This window comes from Gouania willdenowi, chromosome 15 (assembly GCF_900634775.1).
Source record: "Gouania willdenowi chromosome 15, fGouWil2.1, whole genome shotgun sequence".
Classification (NCBI taxonomy): Eukaryota; Metazoa; Chordata; class Actinopteri; order Blenniiformes; family Gobiesocidae; genus Gouania; species Gouania willdenowi.
Genome location: NC_041058.1, coordinates 23,119,723 through 23,133,273, shown reverse-complemented (window position 1 = coordinate 23,133,273; position 13,551 = coordinate 23,119,723). Strand labels below are relative to the sequence as shown.

The following is a 13,551-nucleotide window of genomic DNA, read 5'->3' as shown; positions in this document are numbered from 1 at the left end:
TTATTTATTCATTATTTTTTTAATTTGTATGTACTTTTAAAGTCATGTGGTGGACTGTATGTGTGAACCGTGCAACTTGGTGGCAAATACATTTTCCCAGTGGGGATTAACAAAGTTTCTCTAATCTCTAATCTAATCTAATTTAATTAATCGCAAAACTAGGGAACAACGTTACAGTTTTATGGCTTACACATACATAGTAAACAATTATATAAATGTGTTTCAGATCAAAAAAACAAACAAAAAAAAGGCTCAGCTGACCACACCAAAAATATTAATAGCAATATTTTCATGGAAAAGGAAGCTTAACAACGTAACCAAGAGTTGAGAAACACATTCGATGATAGATAATATTTTTTAGTGTATTTTACAGCTGATTAAAGATATAAGTCAAAACTGATCCATTATCATAAGAGATGCTAACAGAAAGCTAACACAAGAGGAAGGTTACGTTTTATGGGCTTATTTATTTCTTTGTGATTAATTGTAATTAAACTTTAGTAATTGAGAACGTAACTGTATTTGACTTTTAGGGGGGAAACAATAATTGTAATTGTAGTTGTAATTGGAAAAAATGCAGGTCACCATAATCAAAATGTAGTTGTAATTAAGCATGGTTAATTGAAGATGTAATTGCAAATAAAAAAAAAAAATGTAATTAACCCCAACCCTGTATAAAACTAATCAAAAGTTCTTTCTATATCACACAAGTTAACAAACTCTTAGCACATACAAAGACAATCCACGCGCGTGTTGTTTAACTTATTGCATGCAATGCCTACACCAACCATACGGGGGCAGTAAGTGAGCGTGTCATCATAAGACCCTCCTCACCATTGAGACACTCCATCTCCGGCTCGTCTCCATCCTGACCCTTCTGTTGCCTTTTGGCGTTGCGTCTCTTTTTGCAGTAGAACATGAGTCCCAGCACCACAATGATGTACGCCACTGCTGCTCCCACTGACAGCCCAATGGTCTGGATCATCTTATAAGGAGCTCGGTCCTCGATCTCACTGGGAAAATGTGCTGGTTTTTCTGTTGGAACAACAAATACAACCTTTGTGGTCAAATCAAAACCACTGTTAAAGTGTGTTAGATCTCATGCTGTCTCACAATATTCAACACAATGTTTTATTTTAATGTGCACTTTAGCCTAAATGTTATTCACATGAAAAATACGTACAAAGTTTGTGTATACAAAGCATGTGGAATTTTCTGCATTGATGTTTTGAGCCAAGATAATTCACATGTGCCATATTATAACTGAAGAAAACAAAATATGGATAAGTAAGAAAAAAAAAATAAATCTGGATGGTCCTCAACTAGTATCACCCTGGGACCCACATTTTGCCACTGTCATTAAACTGCGACCAAGAATTCAACCAACCAAATAAGGTTTTTCAAAAATAGCTGTTGAAAACACACACATACATAATCTTTTTTTTTTTTAAAAAACATAACTATATATGTTCCTGTGCAACACGCATTTCACAGCACGCCTGTCAAAATAAAAGACAAATCCAACATTAGACATTAAGTATTTATTTGTTTTTGACCAGCTGTCCCGACCCACCAGTTGAGAATCGCTGGTTTAGAATGCTGTTAACTTTTAAATAAAGTTGTATTATTTCTCCAAGTAAAGATATGAGATAGAAGATGCAGCAAAAATAGCCAAATAATTTCAATTGTATAGCAGATATTAATAAAGTGTGTTTTTCACTGTTAATAGTGTCAATAATAAAGTTATTAATTAACTTAGTTATGGAGTGGAGGAGAAGAGCTGAAAAAAGCGTTCCAATGCTGACTCAGCATTTTACATACAGTAAATTACATCTGGAGCTTGAAAAAACTGAGAAAGTAATTAAATCCTTCAAATAAATTGGACAGAACTTAATTTAAATGCTAACAAAGTTAACTGAACAAAGGCAGAGCTGATGTGTGATTTTTAGCATCAGTTTTCACACTAAAACAAAGAGCAGATCTAACCAAATGTCCCTCAGTTTGAAGCTTTATTATTAAACTGTCAGTTCAATGCCATCACCTCAGTGACAGCTGTGGCCTCACATTGAGCTGCAGTTATTAAACGTGTCAGCAGAGATGACGGACAGAAGGTGGAGGTTTCAATAATCTAACATTTGGGACTTTGGAAAGCACCTTTATTTCTTGATGAAAGCGTGATTTAAACTCACCCACTACATAGAGCTGAGCCACGCGGTCTTTGATGCTGCAGCTGTTTCCAGCTACACACGTGTATCTGCCCGTGTCGTCTGTGGTCACATCAGAAATGATCAAGGAGCCATTGGGCATCTTCTGGAACCTGGAGGAGAAAAGGCAACAGTAGAGGTAATTATACTATTTACTGTGCACGTATACATTAGGGATTAGATTATGTACATTAGAAACCAAATTTGGTTCCATATCTGGCCAAATTATTTGGGTCCAAATTTTTTGCAAATGAATTAATATTTAGAGGGTGCACAAGACACTTGAAAATTGCTCCATACTATAACATAACAAGCCAAATAACAAAAGACATATTAGAATAATTTGTGGTTATGTTCTGCAAAAAACAAACTGAGACAAACAGGGAATGCACCGTGCTGGTGGTTAGGGTTTAATCTGCTTCCCTTATAATCTGCTTGATGGGCATCACCTCTGAACCTTCACTTTTCATAACGCTATATATCCTAGGTTCCCAAAGTGGGGTACGGGTACCCCCAGGGGTACGCAAAATTGTCATAGGGGGTACATGAATGAAAATTAAAAACAATGACAACATCAAAAACTAGAATATAAATAGAGCGGTTAATGTCAATGCTAGGTTAAGGCTAATGCTAGGTTATTGTTATTGCTAGGCTAATGCTAGGTAAATGCTAATGCTAGGTGAATGTTAATGCTAGGCTAATTCTGATGCTAGGTTATTGTTAATGGTAGGCTAATGCCCGGTTAATGCTATTGCCAAGCTAATGCTATTGCCAGGCTAATGTTAGGTCAATGTTAATGTTAGGCTAATTCTATTGCTATGTTAATGTTAAGTTAATGCTATTGCAAGGTTAATGCTAGGCTAATGTTAATGCTAGGCTAATGCTATTGCTATCGTAACGTTAATGCTAGGTTATTGCTATTACTAGGTAAATGCTAATGCTAGGCTAATGATAATGCTATGTTAAAACTAATACTAGGTCAATATTAATGCTAGGTTAATGCTATTGCTAGGATAATACTAATGCTAGATAATGCTAATGTAGTGAGACGCCGGCCAGCACCTGCATCCTCATTTTCTTCAGGATAGCTAAAATTCACTGTAGGGCTTCATTGTACATGACATTACATCATTGTGTTTTTTAAGTGTGCAGAAGTAGGGGGCACATTGCTTAAGGTTAAATGTCTGAAGGGGTACATGACTGTGAAAAGTTTGGGAACCACTGCTACATATGTATAATGCCTGGGTAATTAGTCATTTTGCAAGAAGTTTTGAGCAGCTTGTGCAACCTCTAAAACATCCAATTTTTTTCTTTCACGTTTCTTCCGAAATCATCTTCTGGATGCAAAAACCTAATACAAGGTTCTAATCGAGGTTATCTAAAACTTTAATTTGACCATGTTTTGATGGACCATCCTATTATACATACATCTATGAGCGAGGCCATAAGCAAAATAAATAAATAAATAAATGCAGTCCTCTGTATCCTTCGGAAACTGTGATATATCATAGTCACTTTTTGTAGGATCACAATGAAAGAAAATTAATAAAAAATGTTCATGTCAATTACAGTTTCACTATTAGGTAACAGGTTCCCTTAAGTTAAAATAACTATTTCGTGCAAATTGAGGAAAAAATGGCAAGACCACAAATGCAAGACCAACTCACTATCTTCCATGCACACTTTTAACAAAAGTTTGACTATAGAAACATAAAATCCAACATAAGATGTTTGATTATTTTACCTCCTGTTCTTGCTGAGGTCCAGCGTCTTATCTTTAACCATCCAGTGGATGTGAGGCTCAGGGTCTCCGGTGGCCTGACAGTGCAGAACGGCAGTGTGGCCCTGGTACACTGTTGTGTTCTCAGGTTCCACTTTAAAGCGGATGTAGACTGTTTGTGCACACCAGGACGGAAAAAACATAAAGCTCATTATGTAACACTTAAACCAAAACTTGACTGCATCTACCTTTTACATACAAAAAACATAAATCATTGTCCAAATGACCAAATTATTCAGGTGCAGATAAATCAGATCAGATTTCTAAATACGCAATTAAACTCCTCCAATGTTTGGAGGATCAAAATTTGAATTCTCCCATACTTTTTTTTCCATGACGCATCAAATATGGTGAATAGAGGTCATAAGTGACAATAATGGGCCAATATTCGTGGGGGTTTATATGAAAATGTCTTGAAAGTGGAAAAAATGTGCAGAAAAGGTATTGAAATTTGATGGAGAAGTGGCAGAAATAATGGAATGTAGCAAAAATGCATTAAAAAAGCAAAAACATGGAAAAAAAGTCATGAAAATAGGTTCAAATATGGCAAGTTTAGTTAAAAAATAACCAAAAATGGGCTCAAATTGTTCAGAAGATTTTCTGTTTCATAAAGCAATGTGGCGAGCCCCTACCGGTGTCTCCTGACCCCAAGGTTGAGAACCACTCTTATGCTTTACTTCTTCAGTAATGAGAGTGACTGACCTGCCACGGTGAGGGTCACTAAAGCTCTGATCTCCCCCTGGAGGCTGTTGGAGGCGATGCAGGTGTAGTTGCCAGCATCGCTGCGGGTGACTTTAGTGAAGTGGAGCTGCCCGTTTCTTTGGTCCACGTGGGGCGGCAGCTCTCCCCCATCTACAGGGAACGGGAAACAGACACGATGATGAGGTGTGGGAGCCAAAAATGAGGAATTTCACTCCATCCCTGAGTTGCTGGAGGCGATAAGTGATCAGTGCTTGCTTAAGCACATGCCTCATATTTTCATAGGAAGAGTTTGTCAAAACAGACGCCAAAAATCTGAAAGGTTTACAATGTTCTGAATGAAGCGTCATTCCAACGTGATTTAAAGCTGATGTTGAGCGAGTGCACACCTGCTTTGGTCCAGCGGATAGTGGGGCTCTCCCGGCCTTTAGCCGCACACTGAATGGTGATTTCTTTATCCAGCTCCAGGCACTGTGACGGCTGGGGGGTCGGAGTGAATTTCAGCTTCTCTGAACACAAAAAAAAAAAACACACAATACATGTGGTTAATAAAGGGGGAGGAGGATCCCTGGCTTGTTTAAACTTCCTTTGTGCAAGTCACACTCAAACGGATGTTAATCGTGTACAGACATATTGTGTGAAGCAATAGAGACAAAATTTAAGGTCTATCAGAGGTTGAGATCTTGCAAACAAAGATCAGCCGACATGTCAAACCATTAATCACAGAAAGCTTTAGGAAAGGAGCTTGTTCAGAAGAAGACAAGCATAGCGCTAGCATTCATGATGAGTCATATTTGCAGCTCTGTGGATGTCCTGCAGGACGGTCTGATACACACTCCTATTTTTAGAAACACAAACACACACAGGCCCACTTGCTTTCTTTTGCTTTAAAGTGCTTTATTACTCCACTCAGTGATTCCTCATCACTTACCAAGAACAGTAACTCTAGCTTGTCCAGACAGTCGGCCGCCTACGGTCCTGGTTTCACAGCCGTACATGAGGCCATCGTATACCTCCACATTGTTGATCCTTAGCGTGCCGTTGGGAAAAATCTTAAAACGCGAGTCCTGGTCGAGTAGAGAGAAAACAAAGTATTATCATCAGGCAATTTTTAAATACAGTGTAACTTGCACTTAGCGCTCCCCCAAAGGTCCCTTTTGGTTATGCAACTGTCGTAAAAACTCCACACCCCCCGCCGCCTGCCCCACCCCACAGCTACTTGCACACATTTGCTCTCCCAAGACAGTAGCAGCCGATCACTGAAAAATCCTAATACAACAGTGACACTAAGGGTGCTTTCACACATATAGTCCCATGTGACCACGTGAACAGTATGAGGAAGAGAGACACGCAAAATAAATGAATGCTGTGGGAGTAATATGGAAGGGAGTGTGGAAATGTGTGTGATGTGTTTGTTTGTGTGCTGACAAAGCGGTTCTGAAAATGAATGGATAGATATATAGATGGATGGATACGTGTGTGTGCTGCCTGATGGAGTGCTGGGTTGCGAGAGTGCGTGCCTGCAGTGTATGTGATTGCTGTGTGCTGCTGCTGAACTGTCACTGCATGGAGTTGCTCCGTTCCTCAGACAAAGGTCTTTTCTGCCTTTTATTGCTGGCTTCACCATGATATAAGTTGGAGAAATGTGAATTTGTAGACAACAGTGTGCAGCCACAGGGCTGGTCATAATCTAGCATTAGTTTGTATTGGGCTGCCGTAAAGCAGTACGTCTTGCCACCTGGTCGGAGGCAGGAAAGTTGCAAGTGCTGTTTTCTGGCCAGAGACAGCATGGAGAGATGAAAGACCCCCCATTCACCCCAGTTTTGCTTTAAATAGTACTCAAAGTAAAAGTAGTTATTTTAATCCCCCACATTTACATCTCATGTATCAACTTAAAAAAGAAGAGACCAAATCTTGCACAATTGAAACTTAATTTATTTTCCACTAATGCAGGGGTCTGCAATCTGTGACTCTCGAGCCTCATGTGGCCCTTTCACTTTTTTGCGATGGCTCCCTATAGCTTTAAAAAATATTGAAATAACAAAATGTTTTTTTCTTACACAGGGGATTATTAATGAATAATGACATTGACACCGAATAAAATCATGATATAACAATTTGTCAACCAAAAAATAAATCACATTGTGCAATAACTTCCTACTCCACCTCCTGCAACATCTACAGACCATCAACTTTCCTGCACCTGTGGCTAACCTTAAGTTTTAAATCCCTGTTAAGATAACTAAATCAAATGGATGACTATTCTGGAAGAAAATAAAGGTTTTAATTGTGTTGGGACGGATTTATTGTCCCAAGAAATGAGCAATTAGCATGTGATGACTGACATGATCATGTGTTATCAAATTGAAATTATTTTTTGTAGCCCTTCAAATACATTAAGAATAATCTTCTTTACATAACATTATTTGATATAATTTTAATTGTAAATAATAGGACTTTAATCCAGGTGAGATGAGGCAAAATGGCTCCTTTGAAAGTAAAGGTTGCAAACTGCTGCACTAAGGCATCTGTATAAAATAAAAACTTTGTCAACATGTACAATAAAAAAATAAATAACACCAATAAATTCTATTATTCAAAATGAAACATTTTGCAGGCTCCAAGTATAGATGCATTTAGAAAATATAAAACTGAGAAAACAACCTTCATTCAAAGCTGTTTTGGGGCCGTGCATTATGTCTAATCTGATTGGTCGGCTGTGATGTGATGCATTTGATTATTATCTGGTCATTTCATTTTTTGTAGTTTCACAATCTCCGTTGATAATTTTAAAACAAAAAAAATAATAATTTACTCAGTAACGGTTGGGTGTAGAAATGTAACAAATTACTTTACTTCTTTTAAAACGTACTTAAGTACAAGAAAAATTATTGATTTAGAAATATAGTAAAAAAAAAAGTTCAAGTACCCATATAAGCAACTCAATTACAGTAACGTGAGCACTTGTAATCCGTTCTTTTCACCTCTGCTGATGACTGACCTCAGATGTGATGATAATGTTGTTGCGGAGCCAGGTGACCTCAGGCGAAGGGTTGGCCTGAGCGTGACAGTGGAGGTAACCTGGTTTCCCCTCCTCCAGACGGGAGTCCTGAGGCCTCATCACCCACACAGGAGCAGCTGTGGACGTACAGGATGGGATTTCACACTGTCACACTGAAATAACCAATGACGGGTCAGTAGCTATCAAACAGTCTCCTGAAGGGATATGAAACATGTTAATAAGATGGGTTCTTTCTAATAACAGAGTGAGCTTTATTAAGCTGTTGTTTCTGATGAGGAAAACCTAGCATAGGAAGAGGCGTGAACATATCCACCGTATCCTTAGCGCTGCTACTTCAAAATCAAAGCTTGGTTTCCTGAGCAATAATTAAATAAAAGACACCATGGAGAAATGGGATTAATTTGGTTGAACAGATTGTTTAACTGCCTCTTCTGACCAATGGTTCTCAACTTGTGTGGCGTCAGGACCATTATATCATTATTCAAGCACACGACCCAACCACGGATAAGAGGCAGAAAATGGATGGATGGATAACAAGCTGTGAGCAAAATTGAGTTTTCCATCGAATCTGAAAAAGTTGTATTTCCAGCGTGCGTGTTTTAAACCAGGTTCTTAAATTTGGGGTCGGGAACCCATTTGGGTTTTAGAGACACTGGGAGGGGGTGGCAAGACGCCATTGCTCCTTTTCATGCATTCATGCTACATTTTTCCCATTTCTGTCACTTCTTCATCAAATTTCTATGCAATTTTTTTCCATTTTCAAGACATTTTCAACCCTTTCCACCCCTTTTCGCACCTAACGCCAAATATGTTGACCAATTATTGTCAATTTAACCACATTCACAATTTGTCATGCCCATTATTTGCCAGTTTAAACTAATTGTTCCTAGTTTTTTTCCCTGCCAATTTTAATCCATTATTGACACTTTTCTGAATCCTGTGACTTGGCCACTTTAATTTGCAATTTCTGTGGTTTTTAAAATCCCATTTCACCACCTTTTCTACCATTTTTGGTCTCTTTTAACCTATCTTATTTCTGATTAAAACAAGGATTTACATCTCTAAGATGACTATGTACTATGGCACAAATACCAAAATGTCCTGGATAACGGTGGATATTATTCAGATCAATAAATAAATGTGGTTATCACACATTCATAGAACAACGGACCATCATTTTGCTGACTTCAGGTACAGGTACAATTTCCTTAAAAACAGTTGTCTGAATAAATGAAACCAGAACATATTACTGAAAAAGTTGTGATTTTATAAAAACGTGATAGAACTATTTGCCGGTACTGTTAAGTGTGAATAGGTGGCTTTATTTCTGCTCTATATATACATTAAAGTTTAAAAGAAAGGCACAAGATAACAAGGAAAAAACCACGACCCACTGAAAATAGATCCACAACCCACTTTTGGGTCCCAAGCCATGAATTAAGAACAATTATTACTAAAACGGAAAAAAAATCAACTCCTGTTCACTGTTATAACAATAATTAAAATAAATGCACATTGTTACTGTACCAGGGTGAACCCTGGCCTAAAGCTGGGATACTGGAATTTCTCCAGCACTTTTAAACCTAGTTTGGGTAAAAAAAGGTGAGAATAAATGAATGCTTGGCGTGTGACTCACTGGCCACAGTGAAAGTGACCTCCTGCGTTTTGCGTCCGGCTTTGTTCTGAGCCACACAGGTGTAGGTGCCTGAGTCCCCCTCCTCTGTGGGGCTGAAGACCAGATCCAGGCCATCTTGGTAGACTCTGCCCTCTGCTGGCACTCTCTGGCCCCCCCTTTCCCACCACACCTCGGGCTCCGGTCTGCCGCGCGGGGCGTAACACGGCACTCGCTGCAACGTGTCAGCTGTGAAAACTTTGGACGTCTTTGGCACCATGTCTTCTATTTCTGTTGTGGAGGTCAGAGACAGCAGTTAGAAAGAAGGAGAAACTACAATTACAAACTGAAATCGATATTGAGGCGACACAAAATGTCTCGAGTCACTGAGACGACACATATTTTACATTTCAGGGTTGGATTTGAGCTCACTTAAGTGTTCATTTCACAGATTATACGTCAGGTTGGGACAAGTCGCTCAGTTTAAGATGCAGCACGATTACAGAACAAAGCATACAGTGGCTAAGCTGAGGAAATCAGTTGTTTTTAAGTGTGGGAATTAACTCAGGTCTGTGTGAACTGGGTCATGTCCACACTTTCACACAAGTGAAAAGGCATTCCTACACCGTAAACTGGAATAAGTTACCAGAACTCAAAAAAATGTAGACAAACGCTTGCCTCAAAGTTGACTAACTTAAAAGTCAAATATTTCCAGAACTTAAAAGGTTGGATGACTGGCTACTTGTACTTTTTGATAACAGTTATATTAAAGTGCTTTATGAATCAACTTTATTTTTAAACAATCGCTATTTGAAATAACAGAACTTTATCATTCGTGGCATGTAATTACTTAATTATACTAAGTTGTACTTAAGTCGTGTTTTTAAGTTATGCTTAATTATAAACAAATATGGTTTCATTTACTCAAAAATTATTAGTTAAAGTTACTCAAAAAAAGGAAAGACATGTTACATCTACTTGACATATTTAAGTTAATAGAACTTTTTAAATAACTTTGGGTAAAAACTAGTTAATCTATTTAATTACTTTGGGTTTACAGTTTAAAACTTCCGACCACTAACTACTACACTGGTTAACGTCATAAATACTTTATTGACTAATAGTCTACAGAAAAGCTGGTCCATTCAATGAATGAAAATGAAAGCAAACATTAGCTCTGGAGTGAAGTAAAACACACAAGGAGAGGCTGTGATGGTGTTTCAACTTGTCCCTAAACACTGAATTCTAGAGCGACACCGTCCCCAGTAATGCCTGAGGGGATTACCGTGAGATTAGCTGAATTAAGGTTATTAAATAAGGCTGTGGTTCACTTGGTTGAAACTGTAACATGAAGTCATACTTCAGTAATCCCAAAGCCTGGGGGCCAGGGGGACTCTAAGGAGGACTTAGCCTGCAATCAGGACATGGAAATGCATGAAAAATTCAAGCCTTGATCTTATTCAAAATATTGGACTTGCATGCACTTGCATTTCTAAACAGACTGATTAATAAGAAGATGAAGATCCTGTTGTTTGTTTTTAAAGCAAAAGATCTGGTGCAGTTACATGCATACGGCAACACTGCAGATGTGTTTGGACTTGTATATTAGAATACCCAGCATGCATCACAGCCTGTCCTTTAGCCATAAAATTAAATCATTGTTCTGGAGCAATAATATGGAGGGGGAGCAAGAAAACGCTGCCCCACATGCATGTGTGTAGTGGACACAGCTGGAGTGGATGTCAATAAAGGAATGTGATTATCATGAAGGGGATCTGACTCTAAGTGAAAGAGCGAATAGATAAAAACGGGAGGAGAAAATAGAGAGATTGAGGGCAGGATAAACCCAAACGCTGGGCCTTGCTCTCACATTACAGAATCACAGGTGTTTACAACTCTCAATCTGTGTGTGTGTGTGTGTGTGTGTGTGTGTGTGTGTGTGTGTGTGTGTGTGTGAGTGTGTGTGTGTGTACCAGCAATGAGGAGCGAAGCCTCCAGCGTGACGTGGGACCCTCTGAGGCCACGGCCCACACACTTGTATGTCCCAGTATTCCTGGGTTTGACCTGGGTTATCAGCACCGTGCCGTTGGACAGGAGGAAGACCCTGTGGATGAAGAACACTCCATCATTGATCAATAAATCATTAACATATTATCCACAGATAAAAGCACATCTATCTTTTCCAGATCTCTGCCTTGTTAAAAAATGTAATAAAATCAAAAATGTTAGAACTGGTCAATAATGTAATAAGATACAGTGTGAGAAAGGATTTTGTTTTTGTATGGGGTGGAGTTTTTCTTTTTTGTCTTTTCTATACATAACTAGTAATATTACTTTTATTTATTATAATATTAAACACTAATAATGTAACAAGATGCTGAGCCCAAAACATAAAAACTTGTTGCCTTTTTAAAATAAACTTTTTTTAAATTCATGTGTGTGTATATATATATATATATATATATATATATATCCGGCACTTCAGAGCATCTGATTTGGCCTGCAGGCAAAAGTGAAAATGACAGAGAAAACATGAAACATCGTGTAAATTACCAAATAATTCAGTTATAAATCGTTGTTGCAAGAACTCAAAATTTTTCTTGAAACCTTTTCTTTTCTTTTTTTTTTAAACACATTTTTCCACAAAATCTCCCTATATTAAATACAAATTGGTCAACAAATCAAAGGATATTTAAGTATCTGTCACTTATTGCTGAGATATTGTTGATGCCATCCATACTTTGTCTAATTTATAACTACAAGCATAAAGTTGGGCACATTAATCCATAAATCATTGACTCACTCTATGTAATAGATACATGTCATAAAATCATTACACCATTAGGGGATAAAATGTTTTGCCTGCCCCATAAAGTAATAACAGAATAGCAAAAAGTTTTATGTTTTGAGCTCAGCATTTTTGTGACATTTTTGACCTGTTATTACATTTCAGGTTATATTACATTTTTTTTTAATAATAATTCGGGTCGTTGTTTGACATCGGGCTCTAACATTGGTGCATCTGCAAACTATTCTCAGCAGTTACTATCCTCTCCAAAATCCCCAGAGGAATTCCACCATGCAGAATATTACAAAGAAAAGGGGCCGGACACAGACCTATTATTAAAACCCAAACTTGGCGTAAACCTGGGCCACCTGCTTCACCGATTCATCTGTAGAACACAAAGAAAAGTGTCCTACATTTTGGTTTATTTTAAAACAAGTGCTTTAGAGAGGCCAGTGTTAACATCTGCTCCCTGAATCTCTGTGGGCATCGGTATTAGAGCCAGTGACGGACTGGTTGAGAAGTAATTAAAGCCGACCTTCTTCAACCAACTTTAAGGGATGACAGATAAAGAGTGGTGCATCCCACACGGCTCAGAGAGAGGAGGCCCACAGATAAATCTACAAGTCATCAAAGCCATATGGGAGAAAATCCTGGCGGCGGAGCCTAAAAAGTTCAAGGCACTTTTTGGATGTTCTCCAATTTTTAAGAAGAGTTTTTTCCCAATTCAGGATGAATCCACAACTGACTCTTTACTTCATGGGTTCCCTCACAAGAGACCATACCTGTGTCTCACGTCTTCTATGACGGAGCAGAAAAAAAGGCAACATATGAAACCATTCCCCAGCTTGTCTATGGAGCACTGCTTTACAGTGTGGAAAGAGACTGAAATTGTTCAGCCATTAGCTACATGTGATAAATCATTTAAAATAAAAATGAAATAAAGATTAAAAAAATATGCACTCACCTCTGATTGTACTGTATGTAAGTTGTATGAATGATATTTATACACAAATTATTTTTGCTGTATGTCTGACTTGCATGATAGAGTTCAATTCCAATTGGAAGTTTTATTTTATAGGGGTGTTTTATTGTCTGGTATCTGGCAATACGATTTGTATCCTGATACATAGGTCACGACACGATACGATACGATATATCTCGATATTAAAGTATAAGACGATTATTGCAATTTTTTTAATATATGGCTTAAGAAACAACTAATCTGTAAATGTGTACACCTTCATGAGAACGTTATGTATGAAATATATTGTGTTGGCATATTTTACACTCAAAACATTGGCTTTAACATGCCATGTGCCAACAACTTAAAATAAAAATAACATACAATCTGCCTGTGGCTTTTAAACCAACTTTGACTTTAGTGCAGCTTAACTGAGGTAAATGCCTAGAACAACAAAATAAATGCAGGAAGTTAGTATTTTCTTT

At 37.9% G+C, this 13,551-nt stretch overlaps 1 protein-coding gene across 1 annotated transcript in view; it reads right to left on the bottom strand.

Annotated features, from left to right (window-relative positions):
* ptk7b (protein tyrosine kinase 7b) overlaps nt 1–13,551 on the bottom strand; it is a 106,053-nt gene that overhangs the window by 7,666 nt on the left and 84,836 nt on the right. Inside the window, exons 6-14 of the mRNA XM_028467909.1 lie at nt 11,291–11,421; nt 9,342–9,608; nt 7,685–7,821; nt 5,615–5,750; nt 5,073–5,192; nt 4,687–4,836; nt 3,949–4,096; nt 2,190–2,317; nt 835–1,035 (exon numbers count right to left, since the gene is read on the bottom strand). Of these exons, the coding sequence (XP_028323710.1) occupies nt 835–1,035; nt 2,190–2,317; nt 3,949–4,096; nt 4,687–4,836; nt 5,073–5,192; nt 5,615–5,750; nt 7,685–7,821; nt 9,342–9,608; nt 11,291–11,421 (1,418 nt within the window). The remainder of the gene's footprint in view (nt 1–834; nt 1,036–2,189; nt 2,318–3,948; nt 4,097–4,686; nt 4,837–5,072; nt 5,193–5,614; nt 5,751–7,684; nt 7,822–9,341; nt 9,609–11,290; nt 11,422–13,551) is intronic.